Here is a 24,494-nt window from a genome sequence, read left to right on the forward strand (position 1 = left end):
TAGGTGGTCAGAGCCCTCAGCCATCAGACCCACATTGGTTGTCTTTCTCAGGGATATCAGACAGATCAAGCATTGCCTAATCAAAATTTTTGCTTTCTGGAATTGTCTGATAAAAGAATACTAATATTTGACCAAAAATGAAATGATACTGTCTAGAACTTGCAATTTTTTTTTTTTGTAAATGCTGGAGGACAGTAATTAAACTTGAACAAACAAGCTAACCCAAGAGGATACTACCAATCAGTTGGGCTAAACCAGGTCAATAGCATCATGAAAAAATTGGTAAAATGTCAGTGTCCTTTTTCACATTGACTATTTCAATTTCTTGGCATTTCTACAATTTATTATGTGTGTACAAAATAGCGATAACCGGACTATTTACAGCGCTCTCTATACAAAAATAAGCAATATTTGATCATTTCAATTATGCTAGTAGCTTATGACACCCCTGTGGCAAATCGCCTTGGTACAAAAGATGTTACATACGATTCTGACCAGTAAATTAGAAAACTATTCAATGCAAGTGCTGCAGCTGTCATAAAGATTGTTGAGAAACTCCAACACACCTTCAACATCAATATGGGATCTCGTCTTACATCATTCAGCTTCTTGTAATATATTACTTTTAGCCTTCGGTCTACTACGGCAGCTTGTAATAATGGCACAGAAAGCACAGATGACAGGCCTAGCATCGTCTCTTTCTGTTTGCTAGCTGCAAAAGTGTGCTCGTCGTATTGCTGATCACGTTGGCCTAATGCTCCATTTCCTCTAATAGCTTTCAACATCCATTGGAAGAAAACATCAGCAAGAGCAGCACTCAAATTTTTACGGAAGATAATTGCTTCTTTAGAAATAAATGCTCGAGCCAAAGAAGTCGAATCCTGTTCAATGCAGTACATAGTGTGTTAATATAATGCCATTGGAAAATCTGTTTAACTTTGGCAACAACACATCAAGGCCAACAAATTAGCACAGGCACTTTAGAGTGCATTACAAGTTGAAAATTTACAAGTAGCATCGGCATAACTTTGATAAATAATCAGACTCCTGGACATGAGAAATTTAAAGTTCAGAGCAATTCCTACTGATAAAATAGTTGTGGGCATCACTTGTGCATTTGACCAATATTTCTTTAGCTCAACAATGATGTTCTCCACATAATGAAGCACAAAATGAGTTCTGTTACAGTCTTACTGTTCCTTACACTCTAAAATTCCCACCTCATGGCCACTTTATTGATTTCATGATGCCAAATAGACTTCATTATAATATAATTTATCTTTTGTCTTACTTGTCTATCTTTAGATAGCTGCTCATTGTCTGATTTCTTGGTCACAGAGGACACACAACATGGAGATGAGCAAAAGATGGGTTGCACAAGGGACATCTGTCCCTACTAGTAAACCACTTCATCCAGGCAACCAGTATGCAAACATGCTGAGCTCACTGCCTCAGAGCCATGCGTTTAGACCGGTCAAGAAACTAAAATTTTAAACCCTAATCTATCAGGCCTGTTAACCTAAAATAAAATTGAACCAGGTGATAAGCTGACAAGTTAACGAGCAATAACTTGTTTGCTGAATCAGACTGTGTGAAAAGCTCTATTCCTTGTGCTGATCCAAGCCCGACCAAGGGTACATATTGGTTTTGGCAAAATTTCAAACCACAAAAACATGTACAGAGAAGACATGAGACGTGTCAGTCATAGTGGTGTTAATCCATCTCAATTTAGTGAACTTTATATTATGCAGCAGCCTAGTAGAAACAGTGCTCATTAGCTAGGTAGGAGAACTATTATTTGACAATGGCAGTTGTGAATTAGGCAAGAGTGCTACCATGAGGCAATCAGCCCCTGCCTAGCCCCATGGCAGGGGGTGGGGTTTGCGGGCAGGGTTCAACGGTTTCTTGAGATCTTTTAGTAAGAGGCCAACTTCAAACTTTTTGATCTCAATATCATGGTATTTCCCTCAGAATGCCAAACTGGCTAGGATCCACTCTTACAACAAAGACCATAAGAGAAAAAGAGGGATATAGGAAAGACAATTATGAAATGGTTCATTAACTGCATCCCTTCACATGTAGTCTCAAAGGTGTCCTCTATATGATATTGACGAGAAATATGTTGATGAGCAGTTCAACGAAATCTGCACACTTATCAAGTCTCACAAAATTCAGTCAGATGGTATGCCCCTTATATGCAATAGTTAGTCTGGCTTCACTAGATGAGCATCATAACTTCTGTCTATAGTAAAAGTAGGATCATCTTCAAAAGTCCATGGATACATCATGACATCATGTCAAACTCAAGATCTGGTGGAGATTGTAATTGATAAAATTATAGAATTCTATGGAGTTTTGCTGATGATTGATGCTAATAGACACACATTTGCATCATTTATAGATGCTATATGTAACTCATTACATAGACTTAATAATGGACAATAGTGATATCCAACTAGTGAGGATGACAGTGACAAAGGCAAATTAAATCATGCATTTATAATAATCACCAGGTACATGCATTGACGAAGAGATCCACACAGAAAACTCCTATGGCTTGGTGAAATTCAGATTTGTTATTTCACCTCTTCTAATTTTATCCAATAGAAAATGACTAGACCTAAGGTCATGTATGCATCGAGTGATTGGGCTAGCTACATTTTGTTGGCTCATCCAAAAAAATGATTGTAGAGGAGTACATTTTGTCCTCCAGATTTGGGATTCAATGAACATCATTATCACCATTGAGCCATTGAATATATTCCTTCACTGAATTGACATTAAAAAGATGCTACAGATGAGCTCCATGTATCGCCGTCTATGCCCTGCCAAGAAGGAGCTTCGGGAGGCACTCCATATAGACCTAAGGTCATGCATGAATCAAGTGATTGGGCTAGCTACATTTGCTGGCTCATCCAAAAAAAAGACTGTAGAGGAGTACATTTTGTCCTCCAGATTTGAGATACAATGAACATCATTATCACCATTAAGCCATTGAATATATTCCTTCACTGAATTGACATTAAAAATATGCTACAGATGAGCTCCATATATCTCTGTATATCCCCTTCAATGAGAAATCTGACCCCTTCCTTATTTGTATCATTTATTAGAGATGAAACACTCTGATGTCTGAAGATTTTGATATAGCATGTAAAATAAATAATAGTTTTCTTGTCTTTCAACTTGGTTTAGTTATAGACTTATAGTCCATATGTTTTTGTTGGCCTTATGAAGGTTAGTATCTTAATCCTTATAATAGAATTGGTACAACCTGGCTACTGATACAGGAAACGGAACCCAACTAAAAAATTACTATGGCCAAAAATTCAAAGAAAGTAAAAATACCAACTCAATCTACTCATACACTAATTCAATAAAAAAAAAGCATCAACATAATGATTGCTCATGCACGGGCATGAGAAAAACTGTTTGTTTCTCACCTTGTAACTATTTCGATTTAAAATCCCTCCTTACATCACATAAATAGCATATAGGTAACTATTTCCATCTTAAAATCTTGCCTATACATGCCCCCTTGGCTTTAATATGATCATGTACATAAGGGAGTTGACTGTTGACCAAGTTGTTTCATTATTTGTTAATGAATTGACCTTTCAGGTTAATAGCAGTAGTAAATAGAACGTATAACATGAGGTACAAAATCGAAAGTCAGATAACTAGATAATTCTTGTTTGAGCCAGAATGTAAGTGTTTAGCTGGAAGTACATACTGCAATCATTAGAATTCTTCTGAAAACAGTACCATCCTTTGAGGATAATAGCCTCAAAATGAGGTTTGCAGTTTCAAAGACATCCTCTCTGACACTTTGCCCATAGGAGGAAGATCTGTCAGTCATCACATAAGATGTTAAAGGATTGTAAAGAAAAAAAAAATCAAGAAACACATTGTGACATTAAACAGCCTAATCCAAGTATTGATTAGCCAACAGACTGAAAATGATTAATCTGCACTCAAACGATACAATCAGATTTTAAAATCCTGTTTCATCCCACAATTCACTCAACATATCAACTCAAATGTATTCATCCACCATTTACATAATGATCTAATGAACTCCTAATGGAACCAAATTTATTTTCATGGATTGTCTTCATGAAACATGCTGTTTGATGTGTTTTCTATCATATTTACTTTGATTGCAGTAAAGGAACCAAAATGTGCTCTATAAGTACCATGGGTCGGCTGATTTATGCATTCAGATCATTTGAATTTGATTTGATCAGATAACTTCTTAGAATGAGATAAGCCAACACTGAACACACTAATACACCTAAGACTCTTATTGTCAATACAAGTCACCTTTCCTCTACAGCCATACCACTGCCAAAGGCAGCCAATCATTTTTATAGAAGTGAAAAGTGGAGAATCTTGATTACTATAGTTATAAAACATCAAAATGTTCCTATCCTTTTCTTTGAAAGTAAGAAAATGAAGCATAATTCATTTTTTGGGCAGGCATGTATTATCAAAATACAAGGATATTCCTCAAACTGGCGGGAAACTAAAAACAAGTCATTGCCATATTCCTGCTGCTTTATTTAAAAGAATTAGTACAAAAAAGGATCATTTTAGTAGAGGAATAAGAGTAATCATATATTACCTCACGTTACCCAGCCTAAGAAAAAGCAAAATCCTCTGCCATTGCAACTCCCTCCTTTTGTTGAAGACAACCTAAAAAGTAAGTGTAAAAGATAACCCCATTTAAAATTAAGACTATCAACTGTAGTATATTAGATAACACCATTGTAAATGTATATATCTCTTACAGTTATTACACTGCATAATTATACAACAACAACAAAACCGTAAATCCCAACTATTTGGGGTCAACTACATGGATCTTTTGTCGCCATTGAGATATGTAAAAAGTCATATATATATATAGTTAATTTTAAAGTACTTAAGTATTTAATTATAGTCTCTATTAAGGTTTTAGATCTTCCTCTATCTCTCCTCGTACCACTAGCATTTATAGTACTTAAATATTTATTTATAATTTCTATTATATTGCATAATTATAACGATAAGTGGAACTCAATTAATTTTCAGTATGGGTTTCTTTACAAAAAGAAAGAGATAAGCATATGTTTTGCGCAATATAAAGAGCTACATAAAATCTTTAAAATAATGCATGTAGCACATATCAAGACTTTATTTGAACCGGAAGTACCAATCTAAAGAAAAATAAAAATTATACCGAAGAGAGTTCCAGAAATAACAACTTGGAAGAACATTGAGTCATCAATTTGATCATTGTGAAGAGAACAAAATAAAAGCATAAAATTATATTTCCAGAGGAATACAAACTAATAGAACAACTGACCCACATGTAGGAACTAAAAGTCAAAAACTCAAAAGATTTAGAACATGATCGACTACGTACAAGGTTCTTTTGTGTTGATTATCCCTAGTACTATGTATTGTGTGTCAGTACACTGTAATGGACCAGACCCATTAGTCCAGTTCAAGATTACAATACTTGGAGTCACATGCCATGAAACTATGGAATCAACAGTCAGCACCAATGCCAATCTTCCTGCCCCCCGATTCATAAAAAGGGACTAGGATACCAAGCTTTTGTGTCGACAAGATTTAAAATTTTCTACCTTTCTTCTTTTAAATGGAAGGGTGGATCCTTGGTGCCATGATGTGTTGGCTTCTATGTGACACGAGTGTCACAGTTTGAGTTGCAAAATCAACCCATCCATTATCAAAGATAACGCTATGTACCTTGACCTTCATAAGTGGGAGCCTCATAAACCAAGCCACTCTTTTAGGTTGGGGGAAGGTGATTTCCAAGATAGATCTTATATCAAACCCCTTAGCTGAATATGAGTACTTTATTTAATTACCCTCTTTAATTTGTTCCATCTTGCGCCATTAGCACATCTATGTCAGCAAATTATTGGCATAGAGGGTTCCAGTCATGACTAGCCAGGAGCACATTATGGCAAATTTGTTATTGCTTATGATAACACCACATGTTGACAAGTATCTGAATCTACAATAAAGAAAATTCAAGAGTTGCATCAATGTAGTCAACTTTGTGAAAATACATACCGAATACAATATTTTTCTTGCAGCAGCTGAATTATCACGTAGAAGTTTCCTTGCGACATAATTGTAAGCAGCTTGAAATGTCTTAAAATTTCGATCTGCTGCTAGTGCCAAACCTGATGACAGGCATGAGTATAGAATATCTTTCAGGAAAACTAAACAAAGCATGATATCTAAGCAAATTCTGTTCATGCATTTGGCAGTTGATTAAGTGCCCACATATCTGGATGTGCGTGTACATATGCATCTGAATGCAACATCCAAATAAAGATTCCAAAAATAACATTCAAATAGGAAAGTTAACCTTCAAAGGAAGCCAAAGAGCGCAAGACCAGTGTAAAGTATGGTGGCATACGAAACTGGTATTTGAGTGCTACAGACCAAATTTTACCAAGAACCTGCAACAGGTATGGCAATTGCCCATATAATAGTCAAAATATTTGCATTTAAGTTGAAAAATATAAGTATATTATTCATATCACAAATCCAAATAATAATAAGAATGGGCCCGTAGATTTGTAGAACTTGCCAACATTAAATGACTAATTAACCATAGTGAACTTTTAACAAAAATTACATTTCACTTTGACAAACAATGTATAATCAATTATAAATTATCCTAGAGCAACAGATATTTCTAGGACTACCAGATATATTATGCAATTAAAATTACCTAAAAGATTCAGTTCTGTTGATTCACATGAAAAAAAATGAAAAATCTGAAAAACTGAGGATGAATCAAATGTTTTAGACTTTTAGGTGCCTTTTGAGGATATCTGTGTAGTATGTCAAAAAGGGATATGTCCAGCAAGATCCAGAATATGGAGTGAAGGAAACTTATCACTTCCAAAGGAAGCAAAATAAAGAAAAAAAAAACATTTATCATGAGGTATTATCCAGTTGGAGTAAAGCTGTAAAGCACACTTATACCAGTTCAGTGTCGGACTACTGAATATTATCTCGTATGTACCAATCCGGGATGGTATTCTAAACCATGGCAAGCAAAGGGTAGAACATAAAGTTGATGCATACCTCCTTTCTAATAGAAAAGATGGAGCTCTATGCTCTGAACCAGAAAAAGACATTTTTTCTATGAAAACCATTACTTTTGCTTATGATATCTATCAACCTACCTATAATAGTCCTAAGTGAGATGTTCCTATGATTTTTCCTCATATAGATGCATTCACATGACCATGACTATCATATCATGCCACCGTGCCATAGCAGAACCTATGATTATCAACCACATGAGCATACATGGGATGATAATACACCTGTGTAATTAGAAATGGTAATCTATGCACTTTCTAACATTTCAAATTTTGGGCATCTAGGTGGCCTCAGTCCCAAAGAACCAATGATCTAATATCCACAAGAATATCTCATGTGTCAGCAACATGTCAAACTGATTAGCTAGTTAACATGGCATGAAGAGGGTCTATACTGCCACCAGAACCCAATAGTATGGAAAGGCATATTCATCTGAAAGGAGAGAGCCCTTTCCTTTCAACTGAGTTGGCTAGCCCCCCCCTCTATCACATAAAGGACACTTCCCTAGATTGGTATAAAGTCTAAAGTTTCAAATATTGACTGAACTACTACATAATCAGCACATCCTTACACTGGCATAAAGTTCAAAAGTTTCAAATATTGATTGGACTACATGTTGATCGAAAATTATCGATGCCAATACCAGTACATATACAATTCTTTTATTATTTTATTCAATGATACAGGGACAATATAGTTCAGTCAGTATATTGCCTAATATACTAGTACTGTAGTGATCCAATAAGTTACTGAAACGGATACCGGATCACTATTTAAAACCTCCACAAATTATAGTTTTTGTACCATGATGGTAAAATTGGAATTCAAAACCATTCAAGGTAATAGCACACAACTCATAAACCAGCCAAAAGTAGATCCATTTAATTGGAAATTTGATAATACATATGGTGGTTGTCACTTGTGCGCCTAGAATAAAATTATTCTTTCCATGTCACCTTTTATCTACTTGACTTCTTCCAGCTCACATTAAAGCTAATCGAGACTATGTCAATGGACCAAATTATACCTACCAAGTTTTCATTTACTAAATGACTTTTGATTGTCAATCTTCTGCTAATTGTTGGAAGTCCTTTGTTGCCTGATCAGCTGATTTCACTAAACAGATGGCTTGCATGTTAACAACGATGGTGGGTATGCACTCCTCCCAGCTGAAGTACAAGAATGTACAACTGAGCATTAATTTAGTCCCCTTATGCTCTTAGATTGGAAGTCAGTGTCTTCAAGTGTGTTTGTGGAGCCTAGGTTAATATGATAGTACAAAAGAATGGTCACAATCCTTACAGATAAAATAGCAGCAATCAACTAAAGTTCATCATTGAATAATCAAGTTAAAAGATGATAAAAACCCCAATTCCATCAGACAATATGAAAGAAAATAATAATAATAAGCTACTTACTCGACTAAACTTGATGTCAGGAATTCCATTGACGAAGACTACCTCACCTAAGGCCTCTTCCAAGTCCTGAATATTAATTCAATTATTAGAGATAAAATACATCCAAGTTTACTATGAAAAAGGTAGTGTAGTTGGCAGACAAGATCTCCTGCAGCCCATAAATTATCAGCTGATGTGAACTTTTGTTACCACTTGATGGTACAATACTATGTGCAAGCCTGAAAATGACCTATATCATATTTTAGTCCAGTAACAAGTGATATTGTCTCAGCACTTGTCAAGGATTTCACCATGCTACATAATAATGATTAGCCTTGTAAGTTGACTATTTATCAAGACATTTTATGGAAGCAGAAATATACAAAGTGAGAATTGTATGAAGCACATTCAATTGTCATTGTCATTACTAAGTCTTTCTCCCTGGAAGCAAGTAACTTTCAGTAGCTTAAGTCGAGCTGCCAATTGCTCAAATGGAAAATTATTCATGTTGCATAAGTGACATTTTTTCTACATGGAAAGAATGAACCTTAAGAATACAGTATAGAGCAACATCTTTGATTTAGGGATCCCCTTTCCTCCTCACATCTGCAGCTTAAATAAAATGATCACCTCCAAATGTTTTCCTTTCTCTTTAAATACTATCCCTCTTGTGAAACATCAATTACATTATGAAGAGAATTATTGTATGACATACATGTCTCCTTTTAGAACGTTTTTAAAATGTTTTATATAAAACATCAGAAAATGAATTGTGGGTCATTAATGGCATACCATTGTTACACGACGAAGGTTGGTTTCTGGCCTTACAATATCCATTTCCATCAAATCATAGACAAGTGCATTCCAGTCTCCATTAGATATGTGAACTATGGAGGCAAGCATAGCAAGCTGATGTTTCTTCTCCATCCGGCAAAGCAAACCAAAATCAAGAAACCTAGAAAGGTCATACGCATGTTAAGCAAAGAAAATAAGCAAAAGAACTCAGATAAAAGCAGAGAAACAGCTAAGTCTTTCTGAGATGAACGACCTTTCCTGTAGACAGCAAATATGAAAATCGTACTGCTGATAAGAATTGAAACAATCAATTATTTGTCTCATAATAGAAACTAATTTTGGCATACCCAATATGCCCATCAGGTGTGTAACACAAATTCCCTGGATGTGGGTCAGCATGCAATAGGCCTGTGTCAAGAAGTTGAATTAATGTTGCATCCACGCCTTTCTTGACCTACAGTTTAAACATACATATAACGACAAGATAAATGGTAAAGCAAAAGTCCATCTCTTAATTTAACATCTTGATATAAAGTAAATAGAATTTACATGCTCTATAACAAAGAATAAAGCAACAGAAATACTATTCTATCACACATTAACTAGAACACATGTTTTGACCAGGCGAGCAACTCAAAGGCACACTTGCATTAGCATGTACTTGCCTAATGTGTGGCGAAAACATATCTATTAGCAAAATATGAGCAAAATATATATCAACAAGAAAAATAGTCATTTTTTTCTGATCTAAGCACAGCTATTTAGGAGGAAAAAATTACCCTCACAAGCCTAATGTGTGGGGGACATAAGTGTAGCCCACATCAAGGACTGTCTTGATGCATCGATCAGTGGTATCAGTCCATGGGTGAATCAGTACATACCAGTATTGAAGTATTGTGCCAGTATGTCGGTACATATTGATTTTTGGGAAAAAGCTAAAAAATGATCATAAATTAAAAAATTCATTTTCTAGAGTTTTTTTACATAATTTATTGGTATAAAAATTATATTTATATAAGAAAAGTGTAAAAATTATATTTATTGGTATAAAAATTGTAGGTTATAAAAAGGAAATTTTGAATTTTTCTTTTCGAATCCGTAGAGGAACCACTTTGTCGCACAGGCCCCTATCGAAGGAAGTAAATCATTCGATTAAGAACTTTAATCACAAGCGAGAGTATGAAAAAGGGTAAGAATGAGGACGTGAGTGAGAGCGAGTGAAAGAGGGGGAGGGAGGGGGATTGACAGCTCCAAAAGAAGCCCAATTGTCAATTTGACCATTCGGGTCAAACTAGACCTGATTTGGGTTGGCAACAGTCAAATTATGATAGGTACCAACCAGTATCAATTGATATCAGGACAAGAGTTGACTGTATTGGCCAATACATACCCGAATCGACTGATACCAGACCATATTTCAGCGTACTATCCAAAACAAGCTAGCCCATATACCGATCAGCTGGAGAACCCATATATACCGTTCATTTCGTGTCATTTTGCTCAATACGTTAAACCTTGGCCAAAGTCTCAGATTTTTGACAGGCATTTCCGAGATGATTTACCCAACTAAATAGCCTTTTCAGTCCAGTTTAGCCTCATGAGCATAGTTTGCCTTACCGATCCATAACAATGTACAGATTGGCTATCGGTATAGTATGTATCGAGCCATACCGATATACTAAAACATGGAACGATGAGGCATATCGACATACCGGTATATATTACCCATACTGGTCCCTTATCAAATCAGTATGTACTGCCAGTACCAAGCGGTAAGCCACAATATGGCGAACTTTGCTCATGAGATCCTATAACATTTAAATACAGGAAATCTGAACAAAATTTACAAGCATATAAGAAGGGTTAAATGAATAAAAGAACATTTCCTACTTAATGACCAAAAGTTTCTTATAGCAAGATGTCAAAGTTGCATATTTCTATCAAATACTACAATTTACTGCAATTAATCATTCCTACAAGGTTTACATAGTATTTTCAGAGGTAATTCACCCTGCTAAATAGCCTTTTCATTCTGAGATGTGCCTTACATGATTCGATACCATGTAAAAGCAGGAAATATGAACCCACAAGCACCATAGGAGAGTTAAATAAATAAGATAATATTTCTTACTTACCTAAGTATTTAAAGTTTCATACAAGAGAATGTCAAAGCTGCATATTTCTAATTAACTATTATAGTTTGCTGCAAGTAACCATACTAACAAGAAAGGTCTTCAATTTCGAATACTGAACCCATGCCAGTCCATGGGACCAATATGGGTCAAGTCCATTTTGGTGTACCAAGACATGGTACACTAGAACGTCTGCAGTACAAAGAAAGGGGGGAGGTAGAAGAGAAGAGGAGGGAACTAAGAAGAAGAAGAAGAATAGGATGAGAGGAAGCAGCAGAGGAAGAGGAGAGGAGGCCATGGAGAAGAACAGGAGGAGAAGTCAGTGTAGCAGAGGAGGATGAGGAGGAGGGTAAGAAGAGTACCACCAGCATGTGGTGCAGGTTGCAAGAAGCAATGGGGGAGGGGGATATGGATTTTAGGTTAATGGCTCTAGACCAGGCAGTAATCCCTGTTCATAAACCTTGTATCGCACATTAACTGTCTGAAAATTGGGTGGTTCACATATTGGGTCATGCTCAGACCAGTAAACACTTGTTGGTAGGTACAACACCGGTCATTACATATTGACCAGGATGAAATTGCATTCCTTGCCTACAAGGTTTAACTTCGAAACTACAGCACAATTCCAGACTAGTACCAGTTAACCTTGGATCCATCTGAAATTAGAGCATAACTTGATAACACAACTTTGAATTTTGGTTTAATATTCGTTCTGACACCTTGTTAGATCAATATGATATCGGTATATTAAGCAGTATATTAACTTGTACCATCCAAATTGCTGAAAAATTTTATATACAATTTTATACCAAATAGTATTGAGCTATATAGTGCAAATTTGATTCTTCGTATGGAGCAGTAAATACAGTCTGTATGGAGCAGCTTGACTAGTATTTGAAACATTGCTTATTACCTGCAATCTTCTTTCCCTTTCTTTTTGTCTGCTTAGCTATTTCTAGTCAATAAATTAATTGTCAATGTACTCCAATCAAACTTTAAGATCTAACAAAACCTTTTAACACAATTGAAAACTTTTGTTAACAGAAAAATACTCCCAATAGCTTGTCTTAAGGTCCCAATTAGTACACCAATATATCAATCAAAGTTCGTCATACCGTGACATACCGCTCTATCACGGACAAAATTGTAAACGGAGTGTTTGATGTAATGCTCATGTATGTCTGTATCTTTCAATTTTGTTCATACTTTGCACAGCATGTAAAAGGCTGACAGTAGACTAAGCAGCCCCATTTTAATTGGTTTTGGTGGCCATCTTAGGCTTGCAAACAAAGGTTATATCATGTGGGCACTAAAGGGGATCTCGGTCTATAGTGGACCATTTTAGGCGACCGTTCAGAGCTTGTGAAGTCTATGGTTGTAATTTGTATTAGCTATAAAGTGTTTGCTGCAATGGTTGCTTGTGGATCCTGAGTGAAATGCTTTCTCGAGCTCGTTTTCTCTTTTGTAGGTCCTAAGGGATCATAGGAGATTTCGGGGAGGCTGACCTTTGCGTATGGACATGCAAGAGTGCCGCATAACTTAAGGCAAAATCAACTAAGTTCGTGACAGCTCGGTATGGGCGATACATACAAGTCTGACAGGGAATCAGTATGGGTAGTACATCGGAACACCCCCATATACCATGTGTCGGTATGCTCGGTACGACTTAGTACAGCTTGGTACATACTATACCAACAGTTGGTCGGTACACTGGTACGGACCGGTAAGGCGAACCATGATATCAACTCCCTCTAGCTCCTTCCTTTAATCACTCCATAACCCCAATGTGCATGTCATCATAATAACACACAGGTGGATTTAATTTTCACACTTTTTGACCTTTGTCCCCACTTTCTTTTACCGAGGTAAAAACCACCGAGTCATTTGATAGTATAGATGCTTTTCTTCAACAAAGCAACACCAACAAAAGATTTGTTCCTAGGTTGACCAATTAAACTAGTGACTGACAATGCTATGTTATTTCTGTGTTTTTTATGATTAAGTTAAACTATAGTTAACTTTTAATTTGCGTAATACAATTCTATTATTGTGATTTTCAATTTTATTGTTAGATTATTTACTTGATCAATCATGATTCCTCAATCTAATCCACCAAATCCATCAATCCCAATCCTCTCATGGCTAATACATCTTGATCTCAATAATGATCTAACCAGGAAACTTCTTTTTGCTCAGACTGGTACGTCGCCACTAGTAAATTGGTCCAAGTGTGAACCGTATGCGAATGACCCATCTCAAGTGGTTTGCTCTAGTCTATATTAAAGAAAAAAAGAGAAAAACCTAAACCCTACCTCCTTGCGTGCAAGGAACTGCCCACTGTCGTCCACCACTACCTACATCCCCACTGCCCAGTGGAGGCAATCACCCACTGTCATCCATCGTCGATTAGAAATGCTCCTCTACTTCTCCTCTGACTCCTCTTCCTCCTCCTACTCCTGCTCTTCCTCCACTGCCCCATCTTCTTCTTTCCTCTTCCTCCTCCAATGTCTCCTCTTCCACCTCTTCCTTCTTTCTCCTCTTCATCCACCACCTTCTCTTTTTCCTTCCTCTTCCTCTTCTTCCATTGCCTCCTCTTCCTCCTTCCTCCACCTCTTCCTCCAGCAATTCCTCTTCTTCCTTCCTCTTCCTCTTTCTCCTTCTTCCTCCTCTTCCTTCACCACCACCTCTTCCTTCCTCTTCTTCTTTCTCTTCAAGTCTTCGGTACACAAGTACCGGTTGGTATATACCAGTCCAGCCAAGGACCCATCCTATATCCTGGTACAAGATTGCAATCATTGGCTCTAACAAACTATTCTTGTAACCAACTCATGCAAGCCCTCCAAGAGTTACTTACTAAATTGGCCTCTATAGGCTAGTCAAGAGCCCTTGGGTGTGCATAAAAAGATCACTAAAAGCAATTTGAGAATGACCTCATGCAGGTATCTATGTCATTCTAGACAAATTCATGACATAATCAAGTCCAAGTTCCCACTGAGTTCAGATGCTAGCTAAAAAAAAAGATACAATGTGTGAGAACAGTAGAAAGGTTCCAAGAAGACAAATGGAGACAAATTCAAGCTTCCAGTGGTCCCTAATACTAGAGTTAGTTAATGAATGAAATTCAGAAAGTTAACAGTCTAGAAAAAGAATGCCCAAGCCCTACGCTTTGTGGAAAAAAACACGGTTAAGCAATTAAAAGTTCTTTTTTCACACGTTAAAAAAGGTCAGTCAGTCGACAAGTAACAATTAGTATTCAAGAACTACTTGTTAGTACATACCAGATCTAAAAGTTGCACTTTTGTGTCCAATGTTTGCATTTCCAAGTACTGACCATTCTCCTGGACAAGTTCCTTGGATTGAACAAGCAACTCATTCGGATTTTTACCATTTAGCCACTCCATAGTGAGAACTCTCTTGCTGGTTAATTTCATAAACACCTTTGGGACCAACATAAATGAATACTGTGAATGAACTTCCTGCCCATAAAGACACAAAATCATCACATGGGCAGTTTTGAAAAACATAAAATTACTCCTCAGCAAGTTCAACCCTTTGAGTACCATAAATTCAGTAGCATTTGCTGCTTCTCTTGTGTAGTCCAATTCACCAACTAAACCTTTACCAAGCTCATCAGCATAGAGGCAAAGATCACTCTTTCGTTTTGCTATCTTCCTTAACAACGCTAGCTGCAACATGTAAAAGGTGTAACAAATACACAATATATCATATGTTACCAATTTAAGCACATTTAGGAACATTAGTGTTAAGAATATAGACGAGCTTACTACAGCAACTCATAATAGGAGATAAAGAAAGTAAGCATCATGAGTGTAGTCACAAGTAATCCAATAATTATCATCTCTCACGCAATGAAAGATATTTATGCAAAACAAACTGGTCAAGAATTTGAAAAACAACTCAAATCAACCTTGACCTGAAATAGAATAATTCCTCCACCACTAACAAGCTTAGAAAAGCAACTGATAGAGATCATAGGCAATAAGCATAACGTTGTTGGTCTTCAGCAACTAAGTCATTCATTATCAAGTTATAAAATATAATCGAATGTCCTATAATATAATCTATTCTTGGCAAGCCAAAGAGGACTTCTTAGCTATTAAGTTCAGAGAAAGAAAAAAGAATTCAACCTGAATTCAAATTTGACCTGCATTCAACCTTATATATAGATGTACTCATCTAAATCCTACCAAAAGGATTCAGGCTTCAGTACTATCGACTCAAAATCAGTTGTGGAGGATCTGTAGTCAAGATCAACTCCATCAAGCGTGATTTATGATACTTAAAAATTAAAATGTCTTATGGATAAAAATATAATGTATTTAGAAGTTTTCTAACATATACATTAAGAAGGGTAGAAAAACAAGCAGTTCTGATGGCATAAAACATGTTTTAAATCAACCAATCAAAAATATTTAGGCTATTTTGTCCATTGGTTTTGTTTTGATATGATGAATATGCACAATACATTCAAATTAAAGAATTTTTGCTTCTAGGTCTTTTGATCATCATAGATTATGTTCAATCGAGCTAATATTGGTTATAAAGGCCCCAAGAATGTTTTCAAATTGATAGGACTAAAGCCTAAATTATAATATATGTTTATATATTATGCATCACTGCTTCTGAGTTTCCTTCCAACCAAAGTTTTAAGTAATAGTATTTGTATCCATAATGGAATCTAATTAGATGAGTACAACAAAATGGCCCATATCAACTGGTATGATACCAGATACAGTGCACCTAGGTACATATATATGAAAGATATTAAAAATCATTTTATATATCTATATGAACCAATATAGTTATTACACTTAGATAAACCAATATGATACTAACCAGTGTGATATGGCTGTGACTGGTATACATTGGTATTAGATACCATTCTTCCCACCCATTCTTGAGCCACTTCCTCGATTATCAAACATGACTAAAGGTCCATAACTCATTGCAAGGAACAAAACCAGCTACCTGAACTTTAACAACCCGCTGGTAGCACTAGTCAACTTGCCCAACTCATCCAACTGTCATGTCTCCAAGCTGGTCTCCCTTATATCATCCCCATCATAGATAATCAACCTATTAATTATAGGCCCTATATTGCTCCCTGCTCACATTGTCACTAACAACCTATTTAACTCATCTTCTAGAGGAGGATAAACAAACAAACAAATGTATGATAGAATACAAATATGCAAACTCAACAATATCCTTAATCATCTGAGCTAAATTGGCAATTAAACTAGTACCAACTGTAAAGATGATGGAGAACAATATCTAAATGAAATATTTAAACTTACATGCAATTCATACTCAACTAGACATATCGACCAACAAAGAATATCTAAGTACCATACAAAATTGTGCTAAAAAAGCATTGATGCTAAATCAAAGAATTGATAGCTCGAATCTATATATTAATGATTAATGGTAAATAATCCTTTATTAATTAGATTTCAGCACTCTGTTGCATTACGGAGAAGATTCAGATAAAACAAGTTTTGTTGCATGAAAAGAACTTGAAATATATCACTGCACAGATGCATCTTGTCCACATAAGAAAGAAAGGAACAAAAGAAGAATTGTGTAAGTTCCAAAAATTGAAATGGGTTCCCAATACCAACCCCAAGACGTAAAATGTAGATATCTCGTGCAACCACATGAAGCAAGTTTGGACGTTGGACCTTTACAGCAACAACGCTGCCATCAAGTGTACAGCCACGATAGACCTAAGTTGTATTTTCAAAAAATGGATAAGAAACTGTAGTGCAAGAATAATTATGTCTCTAATGAAGTCAATAAGATCCTCGTCTTAAATATTGAACTTGATCCGCAGCTAGAAGATAAGGTTTATCTACTAGTTAAACAGTCAATAAAAAAGAATGAAATGAATACAATTCCAAAGATGTTAACCGGAAAGCATATGAACAGGTCATAAATAAATCAAATTACGTATAACCCTTAGTAAGATTGCCATGCCCTAGAAGGAAATAAAGCATGTATATGGTTGATGAGTAGCTCCTGTAAATGCACATCACTTATATTAGGGCAACATTAGAATACTGCTAACTAGAGCGAAAAGCATTAGAGAAGAAGAATCAAGAGGAGAACTTCCACGTCTCTTACAGAGAGAGAAGATCAAACATGTGGTGGCAATTCAAGAGGATCAGGTTTGGGTTGGATTGACCAGGAAGTAATCACCTTGAATCCAATTAATTCGAAGTTAGGTTAAAATTTCTAATACTTTACTAGACATTTTTGGTTTCTGGTTAGACTCCAGTTAATTTCAGGTTATAGTTAATTTTAAAATATTTAAAAAATAGTTTTAAGAAACATGTTATTTAAAACTAAGCCATTGAATCAATAAAATCTTCTATATTTTTTGATTGAGTTAAAATCTCCAAGTGATTTTTCATAGTACATCTCATTTTCCAAATTCTATCATGCAACACCCCTACTTTCCTAGACGTCTGTTGTACACTTCAACAGTGTTAGGTTTAAGTTTTCCTCTTTCTTTCCAACCAAATCGACTCTGGTTTGCTTGTCAAGTCCGAATCAATGGAAAAAGGACCTAGTTCAGCATTATTATTTTGAACTTCGTAATTCTTATTTCAATCTGAGCGCAATATTGTTCAGTGGATTGCACCGAAACAATCATTTTAGCAAAATCTTTGCCATAGTGTTTACAGATCATTTCTATTGAATATTTATGAAGTATTAACACTTAGTCAATAATTCTTAATAATTGCACTAGACTTTGCCAATCAGATTGACTTTGTGCTACTAGATATAACATCAAATTTATTGTGTATAATTAGCAATATATACTAATGAGATTTTTATCATCATTTTATAATTTTATTATATATGTATATTGTTTTAAGTTTTAACACAGTTTTACAGCTCAGAACTGCTCACAAGCCCTATGCATCATTCAATCGCAGCGTCCACATGTCTTATGCCGGTACTTCTCCTTTTCCTCCTCTTCATCTCCTCATCCTCTTTCTCCACCAACTCCTTGTCCTCCTCCTCTCCTCCACCTCCTCTCCTTTAATAGTCGGGATCTAATGTAAATCCAATACTTTCACTGGATTAATTGTGTGATTACCTCTGTCAAGGCAAAAGGGAGAAATAATGTACAAGATCTAAGAGTCACCATGATCATCAACAACAACGACAACAACAAACCGTAATGGGGTTACATGGATTATTTTCGCACCAATGAGTTAGCTCTATCTAGGGCAAAATCTTTGGTTTAATCAAGAGCAACCAATCTAAAAAAGACCCAAGAATCATGAATAACACAAAATCATTAAAGGATTACACAATTTATGTTTTTTGGTTGCCTTGTTTCATTCTGGGAAGATTTGAAGCAAATTTTTTTACACCTAGTTGACATTATTAGGTTAAATACTAATAATTATTACATACTTTGATAATAGACATAGGCAACATAAAACAAAGAACTACCTGCCCAAATGAAGCTGCAGCTACTGGATCTTCTGAAATGTAACTAAAGATTCTCTCTACAGGGCTTCCAAATTCATCCTCAATAATTTTCATTGCAACTGTCCGTGGGAAAGGAGGTACTTTGTCATGCAACTCAGATAGTGCCTGAGGTAAAGCAGGAAAAATATCATTCGTAGGTTTAAAACTATGCCCAAACAGATGTCTCGCTCAAACATGATCCACAGGGTTTCTGCTGAGATAAGGTAACAACATCAAGACATAAAAATACACATTACTCTTGACTGACTTTTGAAATATCTGAACCAATTATGTCTGGCCTTGTAGAGAGGGACTGCCCAACTGCATATGCAAGCAGAGATTATTAAATAGTAAATTTGGGATCCACCAACAAGAATGAAAAGGTTATTACAGTTCCAGCAGCATCCTAACAAAAATAATGTTATATATCATCTAGGCCACACTAAAAAATTTAATGTAAAAAATTTCCAAGAATTAGGTCTCTGACCTTTGACAAAAGTTGGACCAAGATTCAGCAATGACTCTTTAACAATCTGACCAATATGATATCGTGAACCATCAAAGCCGTCATTCAGGTTGGCTCTGTGCTTATTCAGATTGGAAATTTTTGAAGCTTGCAGTTTTATGGCAGCAGAGGCAAATGACAAGAAAACCTAAAATTGTAAATGTATGCTGAATAAAGTCATTCTAATAATTCTATATTGTTGGGCCTTTACTATCAAGGAAAGGTCACTTTTTTTTTTCGCAAAGTGAATTATCACAGTCGCATCGATTTGATAAAAGAAATAGAAAGTAGAACCTCCAATACCTCAGTAATTCGGAATGCCAGTATATGAGGTCGGCAACTAAAATAGAGTTCCACCTTTTCAGGGTCATAAATTTCAGGTAAAGGCATGAACAAAACTTTACAAGTGTCTTGCAAATGATTAGCATACACCTTCAAGGCTTCAAAATCAGCCATCATTAGGTCCAAACCAGATAGACCTGTCAAAAAATTTCCACATTGAGCTTAGTAAAGTATCAACTCAGTGAGAAAGATCAAGGCAATAAGGAAAATGACATCATGTTCTGCTAAAGAAGAAAAGAAAAACATGTTCTAGTTCTATTTTGAGAGAATGTCCACCACAAAATATTGAACAAAAGAGGCAAAGGCATTCATGAGAACTATAACAGCAACATTAAGTAGATCATGTGGTCGGCACAAGGAATGACATTTCACCTAAACCAATACGAACGGATGGTATGTACCGGTCCGAGCATCAACTGATATGCGGACCACTCCGATCCAGTTCGCCATGTAAAAGGAAAACCCTAATCATTTCCACTTCTTTAGCACACCGCCTCCACTTCTCACATAGTCGCGATCGACACCACTGCTTCTCACCTCAACTTTACACCGCAACCAATGCCTCTGCTTCTCACTGCAACTTCTCACTATGATTGATGCCTCCGTCTTCTCACCGCAATCGACACCTCCGCTTCTCACGCAGGCCACTATTGGCAACCTCCACTTGCTGCGACCTTGCTGCACAATGCCATCACGCACGATCTTTTGCCCTAATCACTTCTTGGGTATAGTGGTATACCTCTTCTCCTGTTCCTGTTCCTCCTCCTCCACTATCTCCTCTTCTTCCTTCCTTCTTCCATTTTCCTCCTCCACCGCCCATTCGTCTTCTCCCTCTTTTTCTTACTCTCCGGAATATCAATACACACCAATGTACTGACACATGAGACAGCGATATCGACTGATATGTCCTAGTTCAATAGATCATCAAAATGGGTCCAGCACCTAAAACGGCAATCCTTGATCGACACCACGGTCCAACTGCAACTCATGATGGTTTGGGTAGCTTCTCACATCCGAATAAAACCTGACAATCCCCCAAGATCACTCTTGTGAATCAACTCCCCTGCTTAGTACCGACCTTGTCAAGTCCCACTAAAAAAGGTCTCATGTCCACGGGCTCACCGAGAGCTCTTCGATCCCTCCGAATCCTATATTATCCTCCAGTTTTATTAACTTATGCATAGAACGGACTCCCCCAATTTAATAATGGGGATCCCCTAGCAAACCCACTGGCTTCCTAACTTGCAACGGACTTGAACTCTATCAAGGTTGACTCCATGACCCAACACATTAAATCGAATGGGCACATCATAGTCATACAAAACTCCCGATATCCTCTCTACTCCAATCACTCACGCAGGGTTAACTAATAGCTATATTCAGCAGCAGAATTAAGATCGAGGAAGCGAAGGAAGATACCTGGCGGATGCGAAATCTTCGGCCACGCTTCAGGAGGGCGGCGCACGTCTTTGGCGCGGGGGTCTTCGAGGTTTCGGAGCCAGAGGAGGTTCCCTAGCGCATTGGAAAGCGGCCGGAGACGCTCCCGAAGAAAATCCCGGTCGTTCCGGAGCACCCGGAGCATGTTCCCCATCCCGCCCGATCCCTTATCTTTCCTCCCCTGCTTCGCCGTCCAGGTCGGTCGGACGGCCGCAGCGGGGACGGGCGGCCCAACTGCCGCCGTCATTACGAAAGGAGAAGGGGCGAAGAGCTCGGAAGGAAGTGTGGCGAGCGGCGCGATGTCGCCGTGGTCCGTTATCGCTGTGGCGATCGGAAGATTGACGACCACAAGAAGCAACGCGAACCAAATGAAGGGACGGTCACAGTGGTTTGTGGCGGTCCTTCAGCCGTGTGAGTCGTGTAAGTTGCATTACTCGTAGGGGCCAATTGACATATTAGCCCTGTAATTAGTGTCCCTATATTTTTTTTATTATATTTAGATCTTTAAAATTATAAAAATAAAATATTTAATCTTATTTTTTAATAAGTCATCGGTTTACGATATTTTTTTCGATAGAATCGATGACACGAAGAGAAACAATATTAAATATTTTACTTTCGTAAGTATAAAAATCCCAATATAATTTTTGAAAGTATAGGAATTATAATATTAAGGATAACTAATTAGTACTAGTCCTATACTAATAATATATATATATATATAATACTTTAAATTTTTTAAAATATTAATATTTTTTGTTTAAATTTGTTGGTTGATCATTTGTGCTTGGGGGATTATAGTGATGTAAATTGAATTTTTTATTTTCATGAGATCAAATCAATCTCATCATCAATTAAATAAATAATTATTGAAAGGTATATCATGAAAGCTGAATTAGATGCATTATATGCCACTTTGTTTGAAAGCCGAATAGGTATGTAATGTATTGGATCTTATCTTATTTTACTCACATCAATTCATTATACAAGTGCTATATTAGAATTTTGACAAAAAGTATATGAATTTTAAGATAAGTAAACACATAAAAGAATTCATATAAGTTGATTGGATTACATGATACCCAATTTACGTTACATTTCAAAAACTAAATGTGATCCGATCAATTATCTTATTAAAAACTTAAACGAGACTAAGTTCTTGAATCATTGAGAGATTGACTCTTTGTCCTTCCAATAATGCGAATATCACATTTATAATAATCTTGTAAAAAAATTTAATATGATAATAATAAATTGATTAGTTGATCAAGAAATAAAAATGGTGTACTTTGTGAAAGTACTACATTTCTCATGTGCTCTTTTACGTGGAGTGATGGTTTAATATAAAAAGGTTGGTACAGTATTTTCTAACGAAATAACACTCTGAAAATTCATTATAAATGTTTCTAATATAGTTTATGTTATATTAAAATTAATTATGAGGTCAAATTTCAATACTATGTTTAATGCAAAGGAGAACATATGATAATATCAAATTTGGATGGTCTAACTCTGCTTCATACCCACCCGATCAAATTTAATCATTTGAGCGGACACGATCCTTTTTTTTGAAGTATTAGTATTTGTAAATTTTGGCAAAAACTAAATACACTGAGATAAGAATTAAAAAAATATAAAAAAGAAATCAAGATTTGAACAATATCCAAATAGGATATTATTTATATAATTAATATATAAGATAATAATAACGTGATAATGGACCATTTGATCGGTTGATCATTGGTGCGGCCCATAGACTCACAAGGAAGTATTCGTTTTAGACACGATTTTATCTTTCAGAGCTCGTAAGTTTTAGAAAACACCTTTAAAAATAAAAGAATTAAGCCACTAATTCTCATACTCTTGAATCAATATAGGACTAAATGATATTATCAATATTTCCTCCTGTAGAGGAGCCAAAGGCTCATAACCTTGGGCCCTCATTCTAACGCCAATCTGATAATAGATCATTTGATCGATCGATTATTGGTGTGGTCCGTAGATTCGTGAGGAATATACCTCTTTAGATGATGAACGTATATATACAATTTTATCCTTTTATAACTGGTGAGGTTTAAAAGGTGTTTGGATAAATAAAAACCAATGAACTTATGAGCTCAACTGATATACGACTAAATGATCATATCAAGAATATTCTCTAAAATTTTCAATAATATTTTCCTGTCTCGATACATATCTTATCGTTTAATGTCCCCACCATCTCTATCAACACAATGCGACCTATGATTATTTTATAATATCGAAGCATTTCTTTCTGGACTCATCAAAGTTAATGCATGGAGTTGGGTTTCCATCAAGTGTTCCTGGAAACCGAAGCGTGAGACATGCGCTTTGACTTGATGGCATGACTTGCGTGGCTCTTTGTCCAAACACACAGCTTATCAAATCGGTCTTTTCATGCCATTAGTATGATTCACGTTTTGATTCAGACTGCCGGATCTACCTGCGAGCCAATTGTTGGTTTATTTGCATTTTCTCGAGTATGATTCATGTTTTTGAGAGAATTTCTTGGAACTCGTGAGAGCGTATATATCGATCGAGCTATTTAAAACTATGTTTTTCTTAATGTTAAGAAAAGGATAAATTCAAAACAATCTAACTTTTTATATTTTTCTAGAAGAGCATGTTTTTTGTTTATATTTCTATAGAACATCTATTATTTCTTAAGAGATGAAATTATTTTTGATCTATGTCCTATTGATCGTTGCCACCATCTCATCGTGATCATCTCTGCTAGTGGGGTGGAGACAAAAGAGACAAAGGCAAAAGCGAAAACGGTGGAATGACGGGACAGAGATGGAGGTCGTAATCAATGGTGCATAAACAAAAAAAAAATCTAATTGTTTAGAAAATAAAAAGCATTTTATCAGAACTATCGTGATAAGAGAAAGATAAATGTATTTAATCGACTTCATCTATTCGTATGTTATCGATCTTAATCTAATGATGAAGAAGATTTGATCGATCAAGGTTTAATCTTTTGATATCAGAACGATAAGAAAGGGTAAATAGTCAAAGCATCATCAAGGAAGGAAGAAGCTGTGACACCGCGTGTTTTACATCGATGCGTTCATGAATCAGGCGGCTCAAGCTGTCCCTACTGCAGTCCTGACGAAGACGCAAGAAGTCCGATGATGAGACGGCAGCGTTGGGTCGATCAGATGTAGACGGTAATGTCTACATCTGATGTGATATCGCATTTAAATGCGTCGATTACGAAGTAAA

At 36.2% G+C, this 24,494-nt stretch overlaps 1 protein-coding gene across 4 annotated transcripts; it reads right to left on the minus strand.

Moving 5' to 3' along the window:
- Positions 1–279: 279 nt before the first annotated feature.
- LOC103978270 (uncharacterized) lies at positions 280–21,648 on the minus strand. 4 transcript variants are annotated; one of them, XM_009394004.3, is made up of 16 exons: positions 21,231–21,648; positions 19,773–19,948; positions 19,452–19,617; positions 19,233–19,285; positions 18,947–19,090; positions 17,101–17,205; positions 15,019–15,144; positions 14,737–14,934; positions 9,674–9,780; positions 9,324–9,486; positions 8,553–8,618; positions 6,386–6,479; positions 6,085–6,197; positions 4,625–4,695; positions 3,734–3,848; positions 280–881 (listed from the first exon to the last, which is right to left on the minus strand). In XM_009394004.3, exons 1-16 carry the CDS (start codon positions 21,493–21,495, stop codon positions 438–440), a joined length of 2,406 nt encoding a protein of 801 aa, XP_009392279.2. In that variant the 5' UTR covers positions 21,496–21,648; the 3' UTR covers positions 280–437. The 4 variants fall into 4 exon arrangements, with proteins under 4 accessions (XP_009392279.2, XP_064956772.1, XP_064956964.1 ...); XM_065100764.1 differs by having other exon boundaries at positions 700–881; positions 3,766–3,848; positions 21,231–21,646; XM_065100892.1 differs by lacking the exon at positions 3,734–3,848 and having other exon boundaries at positions 667–881; positions 21,231–21,646.
- Positions 21,649–24,494: the final 2,846 nt, after the last annotated feature.

This window comes from Musa acuminata, chromosome BXJ1-1 (assembly GCF_036884655.1).
Source record: "Musa acuminata AAA Group cultivar baxijiao chromosome BXJ1-1, Cavendish_Baxijiao_AAA, whole genome shotgun sequence".
Classification (NCBI taxonomy): Eukaryota; Viridiplantae; Streptophyta; class Magnoliopsida; order Zingiberales; family Musaceae; genus Musa; species Musa acuminata.